This window comes from Schistocerca cancellata, chromosome 2, assembly GCF_023864275.1.
Source record: "Schistocerca cancellata isolate TAMUIC-IGC-003103 chromosome 2, iqSchCanc2.1, whole genome shotgun sequence".
Classification (NCBI taxonomy): domain Eukaryota; kingdom Metazoa; phylum Arthropoda; class Insecta; order Orthoptera; family Acrididae; genus Schistocerca; species Schistocerca cancellata.
The window spans coordinates 1,102,821,462-1,102,849,072 of NC_064627.1; the positions used below are offsets into that span (position 1 = coordinate 1,102,821,462).

General features: G+C 43.5%; 1 protein-coding gene across 1 annotated transcript in view; it reads right to left on the bottom strand.

Moving 5' to 3' along the window:
• Positions 1 to 239: 239 nt before the first annotated feature.
• Positions 240 to 27,611, bottom strand: part of LOC126163117 (reversion-inducing cysteine-rich protein with Kazal motifs) — a gene marked incomplete at its 3' end in the record, with an annotated part of 348,934 nt that continues 321,562 nt past the window's right edge. Inside the window, exons 15-16 of the mRNA XM_049920040.1 lie at positions 18,835 to 19,104; positions 240 to 506 (exon numbers count right to left, since the gene is read on the bottom strand). Of these exons, the coding sequence (XP_049775997.1) occupies positions 240 to 506; positions 18,835 to 19,104 (537 nt within the window). The remainder of the gene's footprint in view (positions 507 to 18,834; positions 19,105 to 27,611) is intronic.

The following is a 27,611-nucleotide window of genomic DNA, read 5'->3' on the forward strand; positions in this document are numbered from 1 at the left end:
CACGAGCGAGGGCGTGTAAGGAAATGGAAGAGAGAGCTTCACCAGAGGGAAGTGACAGCCAAAACACAGCCATACTGGAGCGACGGCGCGGGCAGCCGCTACTACGTCCGCACCGCGGCGGCGGCGGCGGCGGCCACGGCGAGGGTGAGCGCGGCGGCGGAGGCGGGGGCGAGCGCGGGGGCGGCGGAGGCGGCGGCGGCGGGCGCGTGCGCGACGGCGGCGGCCACGAGCACGCTGAGCGGCAGCTCGCTCAGCACGCGCGGGCTGGCGCGGCGCACCAGCGCGGCCAGCTTGAGCGCCTCGCGCGCGCACGCCTCCAGCTGCAGGCGCGACGGCGGCGGGCGGCGGCGCGCCTCCACCACGGCCACCAGGTCCGCCTCGACGCTGAGGTAGCCGCGCACCGCGCACTCCGACACCTGCACCTGCCGCTCCAGCGCCGACAGCACGGCAGACACGGTCAGCGCGGGCAGCGCCGCGTCCTTGCTCACGTGCAGCGCGCGCTCCACCTGCACACACCGTCACACGCGCTGCTCAGCGACACCCAACTTTACCTGCGTCTGTCACTGTACGTAAACTACTTAAGGGGCTCCGGAAAGGCTCAAAATCTTGAAAAGTTCAATTTTTACTTTTTTGCGTTTTCTGAATCTGCAGATTATTACCTTTTAATAGATATATACTTTATTCAATTCCGAAGACTACAACTATTTTTAAATTTTTTTTGAAATGTGTTCTACATGGGCGTGACCCACTGTGGCGCTGTTAAACTGCTGTCAAATGGTGTTATTATTAACGTCCGTGTTCATCAGGTACATTTTAGTGATGTGAGATAAAGTATGTGTTGTGGCTAACCTGTGATAGTTCAATATATATCGCTGGTGTGATTGTCGGCGACTGAAAGCTTCGTACAAAAACAAAAGATCAGTGATGGTAAAGGGTTGGATGGGAAGGGAAGGTTAACTGACAGTGTAATTGACAAAATACAGAACTATTATGGAATGGCTATTTGGCAAAATACACAAAGTGTCGACGAAATGAAGAAGGCTGTTTGGGCTCTTTTTTTTCATACTTCTTCAACCGATGAAAATCCCCAACATAGCTTGTGTCCCAAAGAAGAAGACAGCTGGTGTAAATATAACAAAGGATTGCTAACTGGTGAAGTGTACACTCATAAGCATAGTCTGCCAGTTCTGCAAGGTTCGCAGGAGAGCTTCTGTAAAGTTTGGAAGGTAGGAGACGAGGTACTGGCAGAAGTAAAGCTGTGAGTACCGGGCGTGAGTCGTGCTTCGGTAGCTCAGTTGATAGAGCACTTGCCCGCGAAAGGCAAAGGTCCCGAGTTCGACTCTCGGTCGGGCACACAGTTGCAATCTGCCAGGAGGTTTCAGGTACTGAATGGTTTATGCAAGATGGAGCCCGACCACATCGGACCGAACAAGTGTTTCGCTTTCTTGAGGAATACTTCGGGAATCGTGTCATTGCTTTGGAATAACCCAAATTTACTGGTGCAGGCATAGATTGGCCTCCATATTCGCCGGATTTGACTCGCTGTGATTTTTTTTTTGGGAGGGGGTGGGGGGGGGGGGGCACAGTGAACGACATGTTCAACACGAAGCATCCCGCCACGCTGGACGAGCTTGAATCGGCCATCTCTGTGGCATGTGAATCCATTTCTGTTGAGACACTACGAAATGTGATGGCGAATTTCATTCTTCGTTTGAGCCACCTCTGTAGTGCCAATGGTGAACATTTTGAAAACATTGTGATGTGATTGTTTGCAAAGATTGTTTTCATACGATTTTTTCACTTATGTTTGCTGATATGAGCTGTAGAGCGTACAGTGCCATCTGTTAGCAGTTTTTGTAATTATTATTTCAAACTGCTGTATAAACTTCTTACAGCTTTCACAATCAACATACCGTTTACTGCATTCTTCTATAGATCCATTTTCGAGATATTTAATTTTGAAATCAGGAAGCCCTTTTCTGGACACCCTGTACACTGAAGCGCCAAAGAAACTAGTATAGGCATGCGTATTCAAACGTAGAGATATGCAAACAGGCAGAATACGGAGCAGCGGTCGGCAACACCTATACAAGACAACAAGTTGAATGGCCGCTGTTGGATTCCTTTCATGTTAATTTCTTAAATCTCTTGTCATTTACGGCATAAATTACACTTCTAAATTTACTGTGGTGTTTCGGACTCTATCTGGGAGGAGCTGAGCAGTGGAACGTGTTACTTTTACACATAAACAAGAACGATCTGTCACACTACTACACTTTAAAACACAGTTTATATGTAATTCATGTCACACAGTCTCATATGGAACCTACATGTGCTTTTTCTTATACAGGTTGTTACAAAAACGTTCGGCCAAACTTTCAGGAAACATTCCGCACACACAAAGAAAGAAAATATGTTATGTGGACAAGTGTCCGGAAACGCTTACTTTCCATGTTAGACCTCATTTTATTACTTCTCTTCAAATCACATTAATCATGGAATGGAAACACACAGCAACAGAACGTACCAGCGTGACTTTAAACACTTTGCTACAGGAAATGTTCAAAATGTCCTCCGTTAGCGAGGATACATGCATCCACCCTCCGTCGCATGGAATCCCTTATGCGCTGACGCAGCCCTGGAGAAAGGCGCATTGTATCACAGCCGTCCACAATACGAGCACGAAGAGTCTCTACATTTGGTACCGGGGTTGCGTAAACAAGAGCTTTCAAATGCCCCCATAAATGAAGGTCAAGAAGGTTGAGGTCAGGAGAGCGTGGAGGCCATGGAATTGGTCAGCCTCTACCAATCCATCAGTCACCGAATCTGTTGTTGAGAAGCGTACGAACACTTCGACTGAAATAAGCAGGAGCTCCATCGTGCATGAACCACATGTTGTGTCGTACTTGTAAAGGCACATGTTCTAGCAGCACAGGTAGAGTATCCCGTTATGAAATCATGATAACGTTCTCCATTGAGCGTAGGTGGAAGAACATGGGGCCCAATCAAGGCATCACCAACAATGCCTGCCCAAACGTTCACAGAAAATCTGTGTTGATGACGTGATTACACAATTGCGTGCGGATTCTCGTCAGCCCACACATGTTGATTGTGAAAATTTTAGTTTGATCACATTGGAATGAAGCCTCATCCGTAAAGAGAACATTTGAACGGAAAAGAGGATTGACACATTGTTGGATGAACCATTCGCAGAAGTGTACCCGTGGAGGCCAATCAGCTGCTGATAGTGCCTGCACACGCTGTACTTGGTACCGAAACAACTGGTTCTCCCGTAGCACTCTCCATACATTGACGTGGTCAACGTTACCTTGTACAGCAGCTACTTCTCTGACGCTGACATGAGGGTTATCGTCAACACCACGAAGAATTGCCTCGTCCATTGCAGGTGTCCTCGTCGTTCTAGGTCTTCCCCAGTCGCGAGTCATAGGCTGGAATATTCCGTGCTCCCTAAGACGCCGATCAATTACTTCGAACGTCTTCCTGTCGGGACACCTTCGTTCTGGAAATCTGTCTCGATACAAACGTACCGCGCCACGGCTATTGCCCCGTGCTAATCCATACAGTACATCAAATGGGCATCTGCCAACTCCGCATTTGTAAACATTGCACTGACTGCAAAACCACGTTCGTGATGAACACTAACCTGTTGATGCTACGTACTGATGTGCTTGATGCTAGCACTGTAGAGCACTGAGTCGCATGTCAAGACAAGCACCGAAGTCAACAATACCTTCCTTCAATTGGGCCAATTGGCGGTGAATCGAGGAAGTACAGTACATACTGACGAAACTAAAATGAGCTCTAACATGGAAATTAAGCGTTTCCGGACACATGTCCACATAACATCTTTTCTATATTTGTGTGAGGAATGTTTCTTGAAAGTTTGGCCGTACCTTTTTGTAACACCCTGTATAGTGTATATGATAAGATACTGTCATCCCCCTTCCCTTCTGTGTGAGAGGATGAATGAGCAAATGTATTTCTAGTTGCATGCTTGATGGTAGCAGACAAGCCTGTCTGCTAGAGAACAGTAGGACCAATGTCGGAACAGGTAGCTACGCTTTCTAAAATCAAAGAGGTTTCTATTCCTAGTATGGTCCTGTCCATCCCTTGTCATGTTGGTGTAGGAAGCTGCCTCTCTGGTCACTTTCGTTTGTATCTGTGAAGCATCCTCAGTATGGGTCCAAGCCAGTCTGTCCGCGGCGAGCGTCTGAAGTGGTAAGATCTCCGGCTAAGCCGTCTCTGCGAAGTCCATAGGACAATGGATTTCTTAAGTTCAGCCTAACTGAAAATTTAATCACCTTTATTTCAGGTTTAGGTCTAAAATATGTTATGTTGTCTTAAATTGCAACGCAGTGTAATTCGAGTGTGAAGTTCAGAACATCTTCCAGTAGTTGCTTTGTCACTACTTTGTGAGTAAAGTGGAACCACGTGTTGATGATCCGTAACTCTAACTAAGATCATCAATCTTAAATGCAAATGTGCGTGAGATTATAACGTCTTGTTTTGACAATATTTTTCAATATAGAAACTTTTCTTTATGTTCAACCCATGTGGGGCGTACTTCGTGAGTCAGTACCACATGCTTATACAATTGTTTGACCCATCAGGTTAATAGTAAGACGATAGTAACCAGTTTGACGTTTTTCTTTTGTAAATTGCGTTTCGATGTAATTTATTTTAATTAACAAAATTATTGTGGAATTACACTCATTGTGTAAACCAAGTTGACAACGTGAAACATGTGGTGTAATCATCAAAGTAGCCCTCAGCTGTTCTTCTCAGGAAGATTTCACAGAGAGTTAGTACGAATTTAGTATACCAGTGTGTGGTAATTTCATGACGGACAGGATTGCGCTACGAATGTAACTTCTTAGGGTGAAAGTTGAATCGGTTGGTTGTGGTTAATTTCCTCTTGCATATGTTTCAACGTTCTTCGTGAATGCAGTGTTGTATGTAGTCTCCCAATCTTGGCTCCATATTTGATGTGTTCCGTAAGATTACAAACTCACATTTTCATAATCCTAAATAAGGCACCAGTTTAGTTATGAATCAAGTTTAATATGCTGAAATTTTAACGGAACAATGATCAATGTTAAAATAAATGTGCAAATATAAACTGATTTATTTCTTTTTATTTAACTTCTCTTATATATATATATATATATATATATATATATATATATATATATATATATATATATATATATATATATATGTATATATGTATATATATGTTTCAAAAATGACCGGTATATTTGAAACGGCAATAAAAACTAAACGAGCAGCGATAGAAATACACCATTTGTTGCAATATGCTTGGGACAACAGTACATTTTCAGGCGGACAAACTTTCGAAATTACAGTAGTTACAATTTTCAACAACAGATGGCGCTGCAAGTGATGTGAACGATATAGAAGACAACGCAGTCTGTGGGTGCGCCATTCTGTACGTCGTCTTTCTGCTGTAAGCGTGTGCTGTTCACAACGTGCAAGTGTGCTGTAGACAACATGGTTTATTCCTTAGAACAGAGGATTTTTCTGGTGTTGGAATTCCACCGCCTAGAACACAGTGTTGTTGCAACAAGACGAAGTTTTCAACGGAGGTTTAATGTAACCAAAGGACCGAAAAGCGATACAATAAAGGATCTGTTTGAAAAATTTCAACAGACTGGGAACGTGACGGATGAACGTGCTGGAAAGGTAGGGCGACCGCGTACGGCAACCACAGAGGGCAACGCGCAGCTAGAGCAGCAGGTGATCCGACAGCGGCCTCGGGTTTCCGTTCGCCGTGTTGCAGCTGCGGTCCAAATGACGCCAACGTCCACGTATCGTCTCATGCGCCAGAGTTTACACCTCTATCCGTACAAAATTCAAACGCGGCAACCCCTCAGCGCCGCTACCATTGCTGCACGAGAGACATTCGCTAACGATATAGTGCACAGGATTGATGACGGCGATATGCATGTGGGCAGCATTTGGTTTACTGACGAAGCTTATTTTTACCTGGACGGCTTCGTCAATAAACAGAACTGGCGCATATGGGGAACCGAAAAGCCCCATGTTGCAGTCCCATCGTCCCTGCATCCTCAAAAAGTACTGGTCTGGGCCGCCATTTCTTCCAAAGGAATCATTGGCCCATTTTTCAGATCCGAAACGATTACTGCATCACGCTATCTGGACATTCTTCGTGAATTTGTGGCGGTACAAACTGCCTTAGACGACACTGCGAACACCTCGTGGTTTATGCAAGATGGTGCCCGGCCACATCGCACGGCCGACGTCTTAAATTTCCTGAATGAATATTTCGATGATCGTGTGATTGCTTTGGGCTATCCGAAGCATACAGGAGGCGGCGTGGATTGGCCTTCTTATTCGCCAGACATGAACCCCTGTGACTTCTTTCTGTGGGGACACTTGAAAGACCAGGTGTACCGCCAGAATCCAGAAACAATTGAAAAGCTGATGCAGTACATCTCATCTGCATGTGAAGCCATTCCGCCAGACACGTTGTCAAAGGTTTCGGGTAATTTCATTCAAAGACTACGCCATATTATTGCTACGCATGGTGGATATGTGGAAAATATCGTAGTATAGAGTTTCCCAGACCGCAGCGCCATCTGTTGTTGAAAATTGTAACTACTGTAATTTCGAAAGTTTGTCTGCCTGAAAATGTACTGTTGTCCCAAGCATATTGCAACAAACTGTGTATTTCTATCGCTGCTACTTTAGTTTTTATTGCCGTTTCAAATATACCGGTCATTTTTGAAACACCCTGTATATATATATATATATATATATATATATATATATATATATATATATATATATATATCACCGGTTGCCGTACAATGACAATTAAAAAATTATAATTAATGTTAGTCTGGTTGGGAATTTGGTAAGCTAGACTGGATACCTGGTCAAACAGTTCCTCAGTAATGCAAGGTTAGCTTCCCCAGATAGCTCACAGCTTTTAAGCCCGCTTTAATTGTCTTGAATATCAGCACCGCTTTCAGAACAACTTAATGCAACAACATTTCAAAGCGTCTGGAGCAGTTGTTAGATCGGTTTCTGCTGCTACAATGGCAGGTTATCAAGATTTAAGTGGGTTCGAACGCGCTGTTACAGTCGGCGCACAAGCTATGAGACACAGCATCACCGAGGTAGCGCTGAAGTAGGGTTTTTCCTGGACGACCATTTCACTAGTGTACCGTGAATATCAGGAAACCGGGAAAACATCAAATGTCCGACATGCCTGCGGCCGGAAGAATATTCTGCAAGAACGGGACCAACGACAACTGAGGAGAATCGTTCAACGTGACAAAAGTACAATCGTTCTTCAAACTGATACAGTTTTCAATGCTGGGCCATCAACAAGTATCAGCGTGCGAACCTTTCAACGAAACATCATCGATTTGAGCTTTCGGAGCCGATGGCCCACTCGTTCACCCTGGGCCCTTCAACACCGACATGGGACTGTTGATGTCTGGAAACATGTTGCCTGTTCGGACGAGTCTTGTTTCAAATTCTATGAAGCGAATGGACGTGTACGGGTATGGAGACAACCTCTGAATCCATGGACATGGACCCTGCACATCAGCAGGCGACTTTTCAAGCTGGTGGAGGCTGTGTGATGGTATGGGGTGTATGCAGTTGGAGTGATATGGGGCTCCTGATACATCTAGATATGACAATGACGGATGACGCGTACGTAAGCATCCTGTCTGATCAATTGCATCCATTCATGTCTATCGTACATTCCGACGGACTTCGGAAATTCCAGCATCACAGTGCGACCCACCACACGTCCAGAGTGGCTCCAGGAACCTCTTCTGAGTTTAAACACTTCCGCTGGCCACTCCCCAGACACGAACAGTATTGAGCACATGTGGGATGGCTTGAAACGTGCTGTTCGGAAGGGATCTCCATCCCCTCGTACTCTTACGGATTTATGGACAGCCCTGCAGGGTTCATGGTGTCAGTTCCCTCCAGCAGTATGTTAGACGCTAGGTGAGTCTATGCCACGTCATGTCGCGGCACTTATGCGGGGGCCCTACACGAATTAGGCAGGTGTACCAGTTGCTTTGGCTCTTTAGTATAGTTCAAATGTGTGCTGCAGCACAAAGTGGCTTGTTAGGTTAATGTAAAGTATGTACAGAACTACATAAAGATTATATACACTCCTGGAAATGGAAAAAAGAACACATTGACACCGGTGTGTCAGACCCACCATACTTGCTCCGGACACTGCGAGAGGGCTCTACAAGCAATGATCACACGCACGGCACAGCGGACACACCAGGAACCGCGGTGTTGGCCGTCGAATGGCGCTAGCTGCGCAGCATTTGTGCACCGCCGCCGTCAGTGTCAGCCAGTTTGCCGTGGCATACGGAGCTCCATCGCAGTCTTTAACACTGGTAGCATGCCGCGACAGCGTGGACGTGAACCGTATGTGCAGTTGACGGACTTTGAGCGAGGGCGTATAGTGGTCATGCGGGAGGCCGGGTGGACGTACCGCCGAATTGCTCAACACATGGGGCGTGAGGTCTCCACAGTACATTGATGTTGTCGCCAGTGGTCGGCGGAAGGTGCACGTGCCCGTCGACCTGGGACCGGACCGCAGCGACGCACGGATGCACGCCAAGACCGTAGGATCCTACGCAGTGCCGTAGGGGACCGCACCGCCACTTCCCAGCAAATTAGGGACACTGTTGCTCCTGGGGTATCGGCGAGGACCATTCGCAACCGTCTCCATGAAGCTGGGCTACGGTCCCGCACACCGTTAGGCCGTCTTCCGCTCACGCCCCAACATCGTGCAGCCCGCCTCCAGTGGTGTCGCGACAGCCGTGAATGGAGGGACGAATGAAGACGTGTCGTCTTCAGCGATGAGAGTCGCTTCTGCCTTGGTGCCAATGATGGTCGTATGCGTGTTTGGCGCCGTGCAGGTGAGCGCCACAATCAAGACTGCATACGACAGAGGCACACAGGGCCAACACCCGGCATCATGGTGTGGGGAGCGATCACCTACACTGGCCGTACACCACTGGTGATCGTCGAGGGGACACTGAATAGTGCACGGTACATCCAAACCGTCATCGAACCCATCGTTCTACCATTCCTAGGCCGGCAAGGGAACTTGCTGTTCCAACAGGACAATGCACGTCCGCATGTATCCCGTGCCACCCAACGTGCTCTAGAAGGTGTAAGTCAACTACCCTGGCCAGCAAGACCTCCGGATCTGTCCCCCATTGAGCATGTTTGGGACTGGATGAAGCGTCGTCTCACGCGGTCTGCACGTCTAGCACGAACGCTGGTCCAACTGAGGCGCCAGGTGGAAATGGCATGGCAAGCCGTTCCACAGGACTACATCCAGCATCTCTACGATCGTCTCCATGGGAGAATAGCAGCCTGCATTGCTGCGAAAGGTGGATATACACTGTACTAGTGCCTACATTGTGCATGCTCTGTTGCCTGTGTCTATGTGCCTGTGGTTCTGTCAGTGTGATCATGTGATGTATCTGACCCCAGGAATGTGTCAATAAAGTTTCCCCTTCCTGGGACAATGAATTCACGGTGTTCTTATTTCAATTTCCAGGAGTGTAGAACAAAAATTAAACACTATCCATATTTTCCATATTTTTCCATTATTCTTATTTATTTTTCTTTAAGCTACCAGTTTCGGCACTTCACTGGTGCCATCGTCACGCCGCTGTACATTGAAACAACAGCAAGTATAGAATGTAGTATATGTCTGGGTATAACACAAGGTAATAAATACAGACACAAAGCAAGACCAGCAGATGTCGTTACGCTGTACAAACTGTAACATAGAAGGATGCACAGAGTTAAATGAGCGCACAAACCACACCGTAATAGAACATGTTGCCATCCTGGTTGGCTTCAATAAACTAACATACAATACATAAAAGACATCTAACACAAACTGCAAAAAAAATGAGATGCGACTTAACCAATTAAATGAATAAAATGATATCAGAACACAATAGCAGAAGGATGTTTTTTATATACAGAATATAAAAAAATAACCAAGTAGAAAACAATAAACGCTTCCCTCTACTAGTATGCGTTCTGATATATGATCATTTCATACAATTATTAGTTATGTCACATCCCATATTTTTCTTTGTAGTTCTATTAGATGTCTTTTAGTATAATGTGTTAGTTCATTGGTCCCAACCGGAATCTGAAATTGTTCTGTTACAGTGTCATTTATGTGCACATTCAACTCTTTACATCCCTTTACGTTACGGTTGTATAACAAATTTACCTTACAAAATAAAGCGTGGCGGCTGTTTTCCTGACATTCTAAAATCTGCACTCGGAATCAAAAAGACTGGGAAACCATAAATCATGTCTGTGTAACAAGTTACATATTTTTATGCTGCCTGAGATATGTCATGTGCGTCTTCTCTGGTGTTCATGAAGATATTTCCAAATTCAGTGCCCTGATGCTCTGTTGGACCCAGTTCCAGCAAAGACTGATAGAACTATATAAAGAATATTCCGTCAACTACGAGATCATCAGAGATATGGCGTAAGCTCAGATAGGGGAAGGATGGGCATGTAAGTTGGCAGTGCCTATCATTAGTCGTGTTCCACTGATCCCAATGATGGGCTTGATTGGGTGTAGAAAACTGTAGTTATAGAATAACTTAAAACATTGATTTTAGGAGCTCCAGCGCAGACAGTTCGCAGTGGAGTAAAAGGAGCTGCACAACACTTTTATTCCGCCTTGACCTCCATCACATTGCCTATATGACATTTAATACCCTCTGTTGTTAAATATTTGTGTACAAATGTACTGAACGTCTTCCTGTACTCCAGGTATCACCTTCAGACCTTTCCAGAGCTCGTTTTTCATTTCGATCCTAGTGATATTTTATTGTTCTCCACTGTTTCTCTATCAAAAGAGAAATACTGATAATTACGGATAAAATAAATGGATACGAGTGGTGAAAATCATTTATCGAAGTATTCTGAAGACGGCTCTGAAGAAATTTTTAAAATTAACAACACACAAAATTCTTATAATACTATACTGCACTCCTACAAAATTATTATTGTTTAGGGAAATCACAAAAACGCTGGATGTGGAGTGCCTGACGTGGATTTGAACAACCGTCCTCAAAAGTGCAAAAGTGTGAGTCCAGTTTTTACCACTGCACCATGTAACTCGGCAATATTTGACTAAAGGAATGTTGGAAACACCGAAAGTTGCTGGAATCAATCATTGTAGTTTGCTATCAGCCTCGATAATAAATGATCATCCTTAGAAAGAGAATCCACCACCTTAGCATGCTTGTCGTACACAGTAACCTTGTAATTAAAGGCATATTCAAATTATTTGCCATTCACTCCTGTTTCATCACAAAACAAAAAACACCAAATATTCCGGAATATGTCAGTGCAAAATTACAGACCTTAGAGTAGTCAATTCCTGACAGAATGTTCATTTCCGACATCATGGTTTCTTAGTCGCGGGGTTAATATTGTCGTCGTTTCTGTGCCTTAGAATGATAGTTTATGATCAAAACAATAAAAAAGTAAAGTGACTAATTGTTTTATTTGTGACTTCTTTTAAATATTTGACAGATATGGAGACTACTTATCGAAAATAATAATGATATGTTAAAGGAAAACATCGTTTCAGTTCTCAATAACAACAAAATATTGTCTACAATATTATTTTATGAACTGAATAGATAGAATAACCTCATATTAATAGTCCTGTTTGTACATGTTTCTACAGCTTTGCTATACTAAAAAAAAACTTGGTTCGTTATCGGCTGTAGAATTTTAGGTTTATTTGCTGCTGACGAATTTAATTATATAGTCACTATCAAGCAATGCACAGATTATCACAATGCGCCATGTCGCAACAGAAGTAAAATACAAATTATTTCACCAGTCCACATGTGGAACACATTAACACCAATATATTAATTATACAGGCTTTAATGAACTTATTTTTTCTTTTGAAAATCTTCATATTAGCCTCGTGATATTCAGTATGTATTGCCGGTGATAGAAAACGTGAGGTATGTTCCATGTAACCTGAAGTGGTAGACTCAGGTTGTTCTCCTTAATGGCACTGGCTCCATAGTTCGACATATCTCTGCTTATCGCCGTCAGACGGTTTGACCTGTGCTAACAAACTGTTTGAATTCTAACTGAAACGCAACTACACAGTGTCACACTATGAGGCGACGAAATGTAACATGGAATATAATGTTCTAAAACGTGAGAAGATGAAGTAGTGAGATTCCCTAACAACCTGTAATGTCTATCGCTCGACGAAAAATAAACAACTGATGTCAACAGAACACTTATCTCTTTTAAGAGTAATCAGTAAAGAAAGTATATCGAAATAAGTAAAACATATGTGAAAGAATGTAAGTGTGGTATAAGACAACGGAGAATAATATAATCATCTTCAGACTGTATCTGAGAAAGCAGATCTTGACTTACTTCAGTGGTGCAAGCAAACAAAACAGCTTCCAACTGAAGGAGTTGGGTGGCTATAAAAAATAAGAACTTGACCTATGATAGAACTCTGCCAAGCCAGATAGAACATAAAATTGAATAATATAAAGTATTATCTGGAGAATCTAATTCTGAACATACACACCCAAATTAAAGTAGCTAGGAAGCGTGTACGTTGAAATCTCCTATTACACATTTCTTATGTCAAAAGATATTTTCTATAAACAGGAGTGACCATAGATCTCTAATTTTTCGCTAGGAAAATTGATATCAAAGTGTTACATGAAAATTGTGGCCGAGCGGTTCTAGGCGCCTCAGTCTGGAACCGCGCTGGTGCTGCTACGGTCGCAGGTTCGAATCCTGCCTCGGGCATGGATGTGTGTGATGTCCTTTGGTTAGTTAGGTTTAAGTAGTTCTAAGTCTAGGGGGCTGATGACCTCAGATGCTAAGTCCCATAGTGCTTAGAGGCATTTCAACCATTTTGTTACATGAAAACTAAATATAAACGGCCAGTTGTAACATTTTGAGTACTTTCCAAGGTACACAGCGAAGTCTCATCATTGCCATCTGCAGCACACAGGTATTAACCGATCTGTTTATAAGGAACTGTAAGACACTGCAAAAGGTTCCTGGAGTTTATCTGAAAGTATCGAAAATTTCTTACATTAGGCATTAGATCTTCCATTGCCTCCGCAAGGTCAGAATACGCCAAATCCTTTACATAACAGATCAGAAAGTGTGCGCCTGGCATTAAATATGGTGGTGTCCCAGGACAACAAAATTCGAAGAAATATCATCCCTAGAGAAATAACTAAATGTTTCCAACACATACTTTTTTTGTCTTAAGCCGGACCGAGACTCGAAATCGGGACCTTTGCCTTTCGCGGGCAAGTGCTCTACCAACTGAGCTACCCAAGCACGACTCACGCCCCGTCCTCACAGCTTTACTTCTGCCAGTACCTCGTCTCCTACCTTCTAAACTTTACAGAAGCTCTCCTGCCAACCTTGCAGAACTAGCACTCCTGAAAGAAAGGATATTGCGGAGACATGGCTTAGCCACCTAATAGGGGATGTTTCCAGAATGTGATTTTTCACTCTGCAGCGGAGTGTGCGTTGATATGAAACTTCCTGGCAGATTAAAACTGTGTGTCGGACGGAGACTCGAACTCGGGACCTTTGCCTTTCGCGGGTAAGTGCTCTACCAACTGAACCATGGGTTCAGTGGAGCTCGTGCAAGGCACCATGACGACCGAGGAGTATCATAACCGTTTGGAGGCCTCGTACACCTCTTCATAAGATCAAGTTTTCTAACGGCTGTAGCGTTTTTCAGCAAGATAATGCGCCATGTCACAAACCCAGGAGTGTGATATAGTGGTTCGAGGAACACACCGACCAACTCGCCAGAACTGAACCCTCTCGAACACATCTGGGATGTGATTGAACGTGGCGTCAGAGCTCATCACCCCTTATTTTATGAGAATTAGGTGACTTGTGTGTGCAGGTGTGGCGCCATCTGTCTCCAGCGACCTATCAAGGCCTCATTGCTTCCATGCCACGACGCGTCGTCCCTGTTATCCATGCCAAAGATGGACGTATCGGTTATTAGGTAGGTGGTCATAATGTTCTGGTTTATCATTGTATATTACCCGTCTGGTACTAAATCGATTAGGGAGAAAAGAAGTTTATGGCCGAAACTGAGTAAAAGACGGACCAGACATATCAAGGAATTTGTAGGGGGAGACAAATGCTTGACTGCAGTAAACAAGCTGAGGAGGACGAAGGTTGCAGAAATTACCAAGAGAAGAAGAGTTATGCAGAGGGCAGCTTAGCGTGCAGAACTGTTTCACACCAGTCTACGGACTGAAGACTACAACAAGAAAAATAACAACAACAACGGAATCAGTGTACCGGATGGTTATAATTAAACTTTCATTATTTAACACGTCGTAACACGAAAATTACTGTGCGAGTATCAGATTTGCTAGCATTAATGTCCAGAGTATTAGGTGCATGAATTCCATGCCTCGCAGCGCCACCGTCCAGTTCCAACTATGGTCACCAGGTGCCGTGATCAGTCATAGTGATTCACAGTCTCACACGCCTGACCAATCGCAGTGACGTGTCAACACGAGCCAGGGCAAAAGGGGCAGGGAATTACTGGTGCAGATCTATTACCAAAACAACAGTAATGCTGGAGCTGCACTTCGACAGTATCGCCAGCTGAAAGGATTACGGAGGGGCCTTCTTTCTCCAGCTGCTGTGCGGAGCATGATGGAGAAGCTCGAATCAACTGGAGAACTAGGTATCTCTCCGGGAAGAGGCCGACGAACGGTTGCATCAAAGCTGATTGATGAAATCGCTGTTGCTAAGGCAGACAACGCTGTGCGCAATTTCCGATCGCCAGGCAGTGCGTGTGCTGTTTACAACAGTTGAACATTCTGCGGTCCACTGTACGGAAGATTCTTCTAACGATTCTCAAATGGTATCCGTATAAGATCCATATCATACTGTAGCGTGAACCACAGGACGCCCAACGGCGTACTGACTTCGCTCTCCACTTTCTCGCAAGGACTGAAGTTGACGAGGGTTAGACCTGGACCATCCTACGGACAGACGAAGCTCATTTGTCTCTGACAGGTGTGGTGAACACAAAGAATTGTCGAATGTGGGGATCTTGCACTCCAGTCACTGTACATGAAGTGCCTCCATATGGTGAAAATGTCACCGTATGGTGTGGCTTCACTGCTATGTTCATCATTGGCCAATTCTTTTTTGAACAGTTTGGAGGTCAAGGACCAAAGACGTGCCGTGTGACTGGCCAGCGTTAATGAGATATGCTTCGCCAGTATGTCATACCCGCCCTACAGGGTGAGGCGCAGCGCCATATACCGATCCTGCCTTGGAGCCGGTTAAGTGGGAGATGTGTCTCAGAGCTGGAGAGTGACAGATGGTGACGTGAGACTGGACGCGCACGTAGTTTATGTATCAGCCGATAGAGGACAATATTGGATAGGGGGACTGTGATTTTAGTTTCGATTGTGCCCACTAGAGTGCACTAAAGTAATAGAATGTTTTCCATATACTGTTCTAGTATTTTCATAAATTGTTATTATTTCTTTTTGTGTAGGTAAAATGTTATAAATGTGCTTAGCAATATGAATAATGCGTGAGTGTGGTTTAAGGTTAATATGAAGATAATTCTTTAACGAGTTATGTAGTAGGATTTAGTGTAGGAACATTTCGAAGAAGTATGGATATGGACAAAGGGGATTTTTGTAGAATAGATTTGTAAAGTAAGTTTATGATAAAGGGAAAGTTAATTCTGGTATTAGTAACAATAGTAAATAACTACATGCATACGCAAGTCTACAGCATATTAGATAATTACGTCGGTAAAAAGTGGAGTAGTTAGGTTTACTATTTTGCGATTGGTTATCGATGACGCGGGAGAATGTTGTTTGGCTATTGGCTGTTGAGTAAACTGACCAATGGTAAAGCAATATTCTTCGCGCACCTTCTCTGCTGGTAGAGAGGACTGAGAGTATTCTAGAGAGTAGAGAAGAGTGGGAGCCTAGCCATGAAACACTTCGGACATGTGTAGTAGTAGTTCGGAGGAAAACGATAAGTTGCCTGATCTAGCAGTGTTTCATACATCGAAAGTGTTGTAAAGTGACGGCATAATTATTCCGATGGGTGTGTAGTAATTCCGGATTTTTTAAGTGAATTTTTTGACGAGAAAACACATAAATTCCGCGTGACGTATTGAGCAGGTCGGTGGCTAAAAACTGTGACTGCATTTGGTACCGACAGACTTAATATTTGGCGAGCATTCTTAATTAAAACAATCAGTATTTTTGTAGCTATTACGTTTTCGGGAAATGCAACACCATAAAATTGCTAACGTGAGTGAAAGGGATTATGAGTGACTGTGTTAAAACCAGCACGGGCTTGGCAGTGATACTTGTTCACCTTGGTTTCGGAATATATTAATCAAGGACAAAATTTACAACTTTCATTTCGTGTGAAAACTTTCTCCCGACACGTAGATTAGTGACTTTAATTGCAGCCTGGTTCACGTCGAAGTACAGTAGGTTTCACTCGGCTTTCCTGCTTATGATCTGCTGAGACAATGTTCACAGGCAGGTGCAGGTCCGTCGTAAAGGGACGGAAGGTACCGTGCCGGTTTCAGAATATATTAATTGAGGACAAAGTTTCCAAACGTTCATTTCGTGTTTCTCCCGAAACGTAGATTAGTGACTTAAACTGCAGCCTGGTTCACGTCGAAGTACAGTAGGTTTCACTCGGCTTTCCTGCTGATGATCTGCTGAGACAATGTTCACAGGTAGGTGCAGGTCCGTCGCAATGGGACGGAAAGAACCGCGCCGCCGCAAGGGGAGAGACGCTTAGAAGTCAACAGTTTTCATGCAAGATGGCGAACCACAGCACATCGCTCGTGAAGTTCACCTGCTTCTCCGAAACGATCGTTTGCAAATGCTTCGCCGGCACGATCAGCCTGCTCTCAGTCCTTGTGATTTCTGGTTGTGGCGCTACCTGAAGGACACGGTTTACTAGGGGAACACTCACACATGAGCTGATCTGAAGCGCAGGATATCAAAAGAGGTTGCCAGCGTACCTACGGACATACTTAGTTCTGCTGCGCTTTCGGGCTCTTCTGGACACTGATGGGCCCCATACGAGGTGCATTCAAGTTCTAAGGCCTCCGAATTTTTTTTCTAATTAACTACTCACCCGAAATCGATTAAACTGGCGTTACTTCTCGACGTAATCCCCCTGCAGACGTACACATTTTCCACAACGCTGACGCCATGATTCCATGGCAGCGGCGAAGGCTTCTTTAGGAGTCTGTTTTGACTACTGGAAAATCGCTGAGGCAATAGCAGCACGGCTGGTGAATGTGCGGCCACGGAGAGTGTCTTTCATTGTTGGAAAAAGCCAAAAGTCACTAGGAGCCAGGTCAGGTGAGTAGGGAGCATTAGGAATCACTTCAAAGTTGTTATCACGAAGAAACTGTTGCGTAACGTTAGCTCGATGTGTGGGTGCGTTGTCTTGGTAAAACAGCACACGCACAGCCCTTCCCGGACGTTTTTGTTGCAGTGCAGGAAGGAATTTGTTCTTCAAAACATTTTCGTAGGATGCACCTGTTACCGTAGTGCCCTTTGGAACGCAATGGGTAAGGATCACGCCCTCGCTGTCCCAGAACATGGCCACCATCATTTTTTCAGCACTGGCGGTTACCCGAAATTTTTTTGGTGGCGGTGAATCTGTGTGCTTCCATTGAGCTGACTGGCGCTTTGTTTCTGGATTGCAAAATGGCATCCACGTCACATCCATTGTCACAACCGACGAAAAGAAAGTCCCATTCGTGCTGTTGTTGCGCGTCAACATTGCTTGGCAGCATGCCACACGGGCAGCAATGTGGTCGTCCGTCAGCATTCGTGGCACTCACCTGGATGACACTTTTCGCATTTTCAGGTCGTCATGCAGGATCGTGTGCACAGAACCCACAGAAATGCCAACTCTGGAGGCGATCTGTTCAACAGTCATTCGGCGATCCCCCAAAACTATTCTCTCCACTTTCTCGATCACGTCGTCAGACCGGCTTGTGTGAGCCCGAGGTTGTTTCGGTTTGTTGTCACACGATGTTCTGCCTTCATTAAACTGTCGCACCCACGAACGCACTTTCGACACATCCATAACGCCATCACCACATGTCTCCTTCAACTGTCGATGAATTTCAGTTGGTTTCACACCACGCAAATTCAGAAAACGAATGATTGCACGCTGTTCAAGTAAGGAAAACGTCGCCATTTTAAGTATTTAAAACAGTTCTCATTCTCGCCGCTGGCGGTAAAATTCCATCTGCCATACGGTGCTGCCATCTCTGGGACGTATTGACAATGAACGCGGCCTCATTTTAAAACAATGCGCATGTTTTTATCTCTTTCCAGTCCGGAGAAAAAAAATCGGAGGCCTTAGAACTTGAATGCACCTCGTATTGAGCCCCTTTTGCAGAAGTAATGGTAGCGGTACGTAATAGTACAATGTACCGTAGCAGCACATTAAAAGCGTCTCACTTGAATTGATTCTGCATTATTTCTCTTCCCCGTTCCTTGACATTAATGCTACGGAGTTTTGTACTCCCACGGTAATTAGTTTCTGTGTTATAACGTGTTAAATAGGGGAAGTTTAATTCCTCGTATAACCTCCCGGTATGAAGTAATTGGAATTCCCTGCGTGTCTGGTGCCTCGTTCGTTCCGAGTAAAGTCGCTGCGACGCGCGCCGCGCACCTGCTTCTGGCTGTAGAGGAAGCGGACGGCGCCGGCGCAGCGCGGGCAGCACGCGCCCGGAGGAGTGACGGCGAGGCAGGCGGCGGCGGCGAGCGGCGGGCAGCGCACCCCCACGGCGTCGCACTGCGGCGCGGGCCGCGACCCGATCTGGCCCACGGCGGTGCACGGCCCGGCGTAGTCCACCGGCACCTGCGCCGCGTGCGCAGCGCACTCCGACCGGTACGTCACGCCGTCGGCGCCGCACACCGTGCCGTTGTTATCACAGTTCGTCTGCAACAAGCCGCACTGCCGTTACCCAGGCACGACAGCAGTGACGGGCCGACTGCAGGTGCTATTAGGACTGTAATGTGTTTAAATGGCTTTCTTATCTGGTACAAGTACTTCATACACACTAAAGGGGCTCCGGAACGCCCTATACTTGCAATGTTAAAATAACGCTTATAAATTACATCTTTCCTCACAAAGTATTAGAGGTAGGAAGTTGAACTTTTTACAGATTATTTATTGGAATATGGGCTACAACTTAACACAAGAATTTTACAAAATTTTAGTTCAGTTATTAAAGATGATTTTTTTTTTCAATTGTAATGAAAATTCACAACATTTTTTTTGCAATTTTTTATTTATACATTCAAAAATATACAGTTTTTTGGAAAAAGGCTGTGTTAAATTATGCAGAAGGTACTGTGTAACATTTACTGAAAGTTTGAAACAAATATGTTTGGAAGATCCTTACAAAAAATGTAATTAGTATGAGAAAATAAAAGTTTTAGGAATCGAGCGACAAAGATTGGATTACTTTTTAGTGCATTCCAGGTCCATAGGATGGATTATCTTCATCCTCTGCAAACTCCTCCTCCAGCTTCCTCTTGTTCCTCCTCCTGTTTACTCTTGCTTGTATTTCTAGACTCTTTACAGCCCTGTCTGCAGCCCGAAGGCGTTCCTTGTCTAAAGCAAGCATCGCTCGTACCATGTTAGAACCTATCTTCATTCCCATTTTTCTAAATACCTTGCACCTTACAATGTTGCCATAATTGAAAGTCGCAACAGCATCATACACACCAAAGTGAAGTGTTTCTATTCCAACAAATACAGTCTTGGGGATTCTCGACCATATAACGCTATTTACACTTTCATTGGGGTTTTGAGTTTTTCCGTGAATACACTTTTTCAACAGTTCAGGTGCTGCTAAGCCTCTGAAACTAGGTTAGCCACAACACATACTTTATCTCACATCACTAAAATGTACCTGATGAACACGGACGTTAATAATAACACCATTTGACAGCAGTTTAACAGCGCCACAGTGGGTCACGCCCATGTAGAACACATTTCAAAAAAAATTTAAAAATAGTTGTAGTCTTCGAAATTGAATAAATTATATATCTATTAAAAGGTAATAGTCTGCAGATTCAGAAAACGCAAAAAAGGAAAAATTGAACTTTTGATGATTTTGAGCCTTTCCGGAGCCCCTTAATATTATATTACACTACTGGCCATTAAAATTACTACACCGCGAAGATGACGTGCTACAGACGCGGAATTTAACCGACAGGAAAAAGATGCTGTGATATGGAAATGATTAGCCTTTCAGAGCATTCACACGAGGTTGCCGCCGGTGGCGACACCTACAACGCGCTGACATGAGGAAAGTTTGCAACCGATATCTCGTACACAAACAGCAGTTGACCGGCGTTGCCTGGTGAAACGTTGTCGTGTTGCCTTGTGTAAGGAGGAGAAATGCATACCATCACGTTTCCGACTTTGATAAAGGTCGGATTGTAGCCTATCGCGATTGCGGTCTATCGTATCGCGACATTGCTGCCCGCGTTGGTCGAGATCCAATGACTGTTGGCAGAATATGGAATCGGTTGGTTCAGGAGGGTAATACGGAACGCCGTGCTGGATCCCAACGGCCTCGTATCACTAGCAGTCGAGATGACAGGCATCTTATACGCATGGCTGTAACGGATCGTGCAGCCACGTCTCGATCCCTGAGTCAACAGATGGGGGCGTTTACAAGACAACAATTATCTGCACGAACAGTTCGACGACGTTTCCACCAGCATGGACTATCAGCTCGGAGACCATGGCTAAGGTTACCCTTCGCACTGCATCACAGACAGGAGCGTCTGTGATGGTGTACTCAACGACGAACCTGGGTGCACGAATGGCAAAACGTCATTTTTTTGGATGAATCCAGGTTCTGTTTACAGCATCATGATGGCCGCATCCGTGTTTGGCGACATCGCGGTGAACGCACATTGGAAGCGTGTATTCGTCATCGCCATACTGGCGTATCGTCCGGGATGATGATATGGGGTGCCATTGGTTACACGTCTCGGTGACCTCTTGTTCGCACTGACGGCACTTTGAACAGTGGACGTTACATTTCAGATCTGTTACGACCCGTGGCTCTATCCTTCATTCGATTCCTGCGAAACCCTACATTTCAGCAGGAGAATGCACGACCGCATGTTGCAGATCCTGTCTGGGCCTCTCTGGATACAGAAAAAGTACGACTGCTGCCGTGGCCAGCACATTCTCCAGATCTGTCACCAACTGAAAACGTCTGGTCAATACGCCAGTCAATACTCTTGATGAACTGTGGTATCGTGTTGAAGTTGCATGGGCAGCTGTACCTGTGCACTCCATCCAACCTCTGTGTGACTCAATGCCCAGGCGTATCAAGGCCCTTATTACGGCCAGAGGTGGTTGTTCTGGGTACTGATTTCTCATGATCTATGCCCCAAAACTACGTGAAAATGTAATCACGTGTCAGTTCTAGTATAATATATTTGTCCAGTGAATCACCGTCTATCATCTGCATTTCTACTTGATGGTTGAGTTTTAATTGCCAGTAGTGTATTTTAATAAATTATGACCCATGTTAAGTTTCAGATCATCAGTATCCTGTACATACGAGATGTGTGGGAAAGGTAATGTGACTGACAATGATGCGAGCTATCTGGCGACGCTGTTTTCTAATTGTGTAGACCAGTTCATCCCTTCCAGATGCTCAGTCCGAGTCTTAGCTCCTTACAGCCATCGTGTGATTTTTGAGAGCGCCATCAGTAACTTGTGTGTTTCTTGTGTTTTGCGGAAATGGAACAGCAGAATTTAGAGCTACGTTATGCTATTAGGTTTTTTATTAACTGGGAGAATCGGCAAATGTGACATTTGAATAGGTGAAACAGACAGATTGAGGACATTCCTTATTAAGAGAAAAAGTTTCACACTGGCACAAATCACTTTTGGCAGGCCGGGAACAAGTTGAAGATGACTGTCGCTCAGGGAGACGTTAAAAAACCGACGAAAATGTCGAACTTGTGCGTGCGCTTGCGAGATCATTGCGACGTTTAACGATAAGGATGATGGGTGACTATTAAATTTAAACATTTTCACCAGACATTAAATTTTGACTGAAAATTTACACTTGCGAAGGGTTTGTACCAAAATGGTACCAAAAACCGCACAACTGAGCAGAAGAACAATCGAAGAAAGTTGTGCGTTGATCTTCTTGAGAGCACTGCCAGTGACCACTCGTGTGATCATACGTGAAGAATCCTATAATTCTGCGTTCGTTCCTGAGACAAAGCGGCAAAGTGACGAATAGCACACTAAGACATCTTCTCGACCGAAAAAATCTCGAAAGAGCAAATCGAAGATCGAAACAATGCTGATTTGCTTTTTTAACAGTAGGGGTACAGTGCATAAACAATTTGCTCCTTCATGACAAACTGACAACCATGTCTTGCTCGATTCCATGGGAAAGATGATGCCCTACGACCGTAATGTAATCCAAGACAGAAAGGAGGTCAGCATCGTCGTAAGGTCATGTGTTTCTTTATTGCACTGCAGATTTAGATTTCAACTGAGAATGCAGCTATCATCATTGCGTTATAAATAGTCATGTAGACTGAACGTAATTATAACGAAACGTAATAAATCTAGCTCATGCATATACAGCCAAGCGGGGTAATGGTTGTACATGCCTGAGTTAGACTGGAACATGTGTCGTTATAATTAAGTTCAGTCTATATGACTACACATCTTGATCGTGGCTCCACCTGTCATCCAATAGTTGTACAAAGGTGTCTTTGAAAGGCTGCAGAATAGTGTGAATCGAGTGAGAACAGTCACTGCAGACATGTGGATGCTGCTTCGTGACAACGCCCCGTGTCACCCGGCGACTTTCATCTCTGAATTTTATTCCTCAAAAGGCGTTCCTGTTAAAACAGCCCCATATTCACCTGTGACTTTTTCTTTCCCCGAAATTGGAAAATTTCATTATGGGACTCTGGAGAATATTCAAAAGAATGTGACCAACATGTTAAAGATGCTACCACCACTAGGAGCTACGACTCCGAGAGGGTATAGCTGCTGAAGGGAAGTACTTTGAAGGGAAGTACTTTGGGTGGATGAAAAATCAGTCGCATTATTTTTCTCACCCACCTCGTATCATTTCCGACGGCGCCTATGAGCTAGTCTTCTTGATTATTCTGGACTCCAGAGCCAATTTTCAGTTGACAGTGGAAGGGGCCTTCGTCTAGCCTGGAGATGACGGTTTGGACTTGACACAGCCCATCTAAGTGGTTTGACTCAAATCGTGCTTATGACGTTTCTGTGAAGGCAGGTGTTCTCCAACACTTCTTGGAAAGAAATGCGCATCAGCTCCCTGGGCGTCATCACTTTGTAGAGGAGTACTGTTATGGGGAACAGGCAATGACCGAGGAAGTTTAACCATTTTTGAGGAGTTGTAAGTAGCTCACAAATGTAGGAGGCAACTCGTAAATGCTCTCGGAGAAGGAAGTTATTTGGAAGCGTTTAATAACATCCCACCAGTCGGGAATTAATGACTATGTGTGATCAGCGAAGTTACTTATTCAATACAGAAAGCCTACAAGAATTCTAGAAGACATTCCAGTTAGTGAGTGCGGGCTTCTCGTTAGTCATTGTCCAGTTTTACAAGTGGCGTTGTCGTTTTGCTGAGCATAAACATCCTCCTTAGGAAGAGGCATTGTATCAAAACGTGGAGCCATCATCTAACTGGAGGTGGCGTTTAATAAAAGTGATGGCGAGTTTTAATTGAAACCGATAAATTATATTTTTTTCTTTGAAAAATTCTAGTGCAATGTCTTTGTGTGACTTGTTTCGTATTGACTTTAACCTGTTATCCAGTTTTGGCTTCGTCGAAATTATCGGTGATTAGTTAACTATAAGCCAGCTAGACGTGGTGTATGAATAGGTGGTGAAGTCCATTTTCCAGTCCAGCTGTTGAATTTCGGAATCAACAGGGCTTTTATTCTTGGGTTTGGAGTATTGTTGATCTTAACGGTGTGATGGGTAAACGTGAGTGCGGTCCAACTTGTTTTGACTTGTCATAATAGTGTAGCGGTGCAGAAAATTAATCCAGGTCCACCAAAAACAGTTTTCTAGTAAATCTGCGAAGCAATACCTTGCGTAATTTCTCTCACTCGCTGCATTTTAGTACGCGCTCGTGGGATCTGCGCAAAGCCGCGAGTGCGAAAGGAACGTTTAACACATATTGAATGTAACGCTATTTCCATTTCTCCCTCCATTTTAATTATTCATAATGCATACTAAGTTTCAGCTCATCACCAATCGATTTTTGAGAACTTCTATAACGTTACATAATACACACGAAACGAAGTTCTGTTCTCTGAATAGGTCATCTAATAGTGAAATGAAAATAAAGCTATTTTTTACATATTAAAAAAATGAAAAGTGTGTGAAACACATGCAACCTGTATTTTAATCTAAAGTACTCAGACATGAGATTTAAATGCGCTTATCATCCAGAAGTTGAACATTTCCCAAATGAATATGGAATACATCAATATAACGAGGAGACACAGGAAGTCGACTAAATTGGGAAGAGAAATGACATGAATTAATTGGAATGGATGTGGATAAGGTATGTGACAGCACGAACTGATAGAAGATAGACATGTGGATGACTTACCTTGAGTGAATTAAAAAGAGACCAAAACACAGAAAGCCGTATGACGTAACTGGATGCAAAATGATGAATATTTTGCAATGTGATGAAGATTGAATAAGCATATAAGTCACTAGCAGATTTAAATATTTGCTTATAATGATGTTGTATAGTAAACTGGATTTAGCGTAAGAGTTTACACATATTAGCCACTATTATCACCAAAACTAACTAAATTGTACTATCACGACTTATTACAAGACTGATGACCCTGTAGTTTAGTCCCTTTTACTCTCCAAACCAACCAACCAACATATTACAATCTAATACGAAAAAATATGCTAGCATTAGGCATTATATTCACATTCTACGTTTCTATGACCTACAGAATCCGTAAATGACACACCACCAGCAAAAAAATTTGATTCCATGAAATGTATAAATGTGATAACCGTCAGACCTAACGTAACGTAGCACTTGCACCTAAACTGAAAAGAATCGACCTAAGATCAACACACAAACTTAGCATTTACGAAACTATTGCAAAGAGGCTACATGTGAAATATTAATGGAAATATCAACAATACTAGGATATTTTCACCTCAGCAGCTGAAGACAACTAAAACGACACAAAGCAGTAAGTAAGAATTAACTGTGCTGCAATGCAGTAGCGTTATAAAACCAATCTTGAGTTTTCGAAACTTCAGTGAAACACTTCTTTATCGAATCGAAAATTTCCAAATTTCTTAGCCTTTGGATACACTTACTGTCTTAGATATATGAACAAACATTCGAACCCATGGAACTGCTCGGCAATATATTCACACATCAAACCACTATGGAATATAAAGCTTCATTCTTTTGAGTCATACCAATTAAAACAATACGTTTAAAACAGAACATAAAATATATATTTTTAAGTTTCCATTCATTAGTCTTCAAAAAGTTGTCACTTTTTATTTTATGATCATACACAACATAAAACACTTTTAGATAATTATACAGTTGAAACTCGATTTACCAGTCTTAAAAAAGCTGTTACTTTTTGCTTCAAAATATATAGAACGGAACATGAGAATGAATCATCTCATTTCACTGAGTTATTGGTAGTTTCGAAAGTTAATAAGTTTTTGACTTCACCTCTCCCAATATTTTGAACAGCAGGTAGAATTTCATTTATGTTTCAAAATTCAAATCAGTTCTACATTCATCTCTTTGCATTGGGCACAATGAGAGAAAGGCCGGTTGCTGTCCTGGAGAGGGTTTACGAACTGTGCATTATCTTTGACTTCACCAGAACTGTCATAAAACGTTCTCTGGCGATTCAGTACAGCAGTTACTATAATCATTTTATTATTATTTCTAAAATTGCCTGTTATCTGCTACTATCAGAGCCGTCAAGCTAAAATGGAGAATCTACATCTACATTTACATGGATACTCTACAAATCACATTTAAGTACTCTTCCAGGAACGTACGCTCTCTGAACTTAAACAAGAAACCAAGCCATCTGATCATCTCCAAGACTGTTTTGCGCTTTCTAAATGAACCTGTCACGACCCGCGCTGTGTATCTCATCTATCTCTATATGCCCTGTTTGATAATGATGCTAGACTGACGAGCAACATTAGAGTTTTATGTAAGGTACCTCCTTCGTCGGTGGACTACACTCCCTGAGGATTCTTCCAGTCTGGCATCTATCTGCTTTGCCTGCGTTTAACGTTACGTGATCGTTCCACTTTAAAGCTCTCCGTACACATATTCCAACATACGTTTTTATGAACGTGATCACTTCCAATACTTTTTTTTATGGTAAGGTCAGCTCCCAATCTCTGCACTAAACGCCTTCCTCCATTTCGTGCTTGGTAACATGGTACTAACAATGTTTTGCTCCTAGTGAAAGAGAAAAAGACTGACTTCCACAAAACTTTATGCATCCTTCGAGTAAAAAAATAAACAGCATAAATTCCGTGTTACCAGGCAAAAAACCTTTTTAGTTGTTAATTTGCGTGTAAGTGGTAGTAATAACACTGATTACAAACACGTACCTTCGTTCTTAAGTTAAACATAGTATTCGCAGTAATTAGCCTCGTGTTCTAATAGCCGATTTAAGTTTTTAAGTTAGTCTTGTTTCCTATGGTGTCAGCATGATTTTAATGTGTCTAACGTTTCTTAAAAGAAAGAGGTTTAGAAAAATGCCTTTTTCCTATCATGTACGTAATGCAAATTGATTAATTATCTGGGGGAAATGTAGTCGTTCGTACCATATTTAATTCTAAATACTTTTTCTTAGCATCTGCTTGGAAGAGCAGTTGAACGGAATGGGCAGTGTCTTGAAAGGAGGATATAAGATGGACATCAACAAAAGCAAAACGAGGATAATGGAATGTAGTCAAATAAAGTCGGGTGATGCCGAGGGAATTAGATTAGGAAATGAGACGCTTAAAGTAGTAAAGGAGTTTTGCTATTTGGCGAGCAAAATAACTAATGATGGTCGAAGTAGAGAGGATATAAAATGTATACTGGCAATGGCAGGGAAAGTGTTTCTGAAGGAGAGACATTTGTTAACATCGAGTATAGATTAAAGTGTCAGGAGGTCGTTTCTGAAAGTATTTGTAGGGAGTGTGGCCATGTGTGGAAGTGAAATATAGACGATAAATAGTTTCCACAAGGAGGGAATAGAAGCTTTCGAAATGTGGTGCTGCAGAAGAATGCTGAAGATTAGATGGGTAGATCACATAACTATTGAGGTATTGAATAGAATTGGGGAGAAGAGGAGTTTGTGGCACAACTTGACTACAAGAAGGGATCGGTT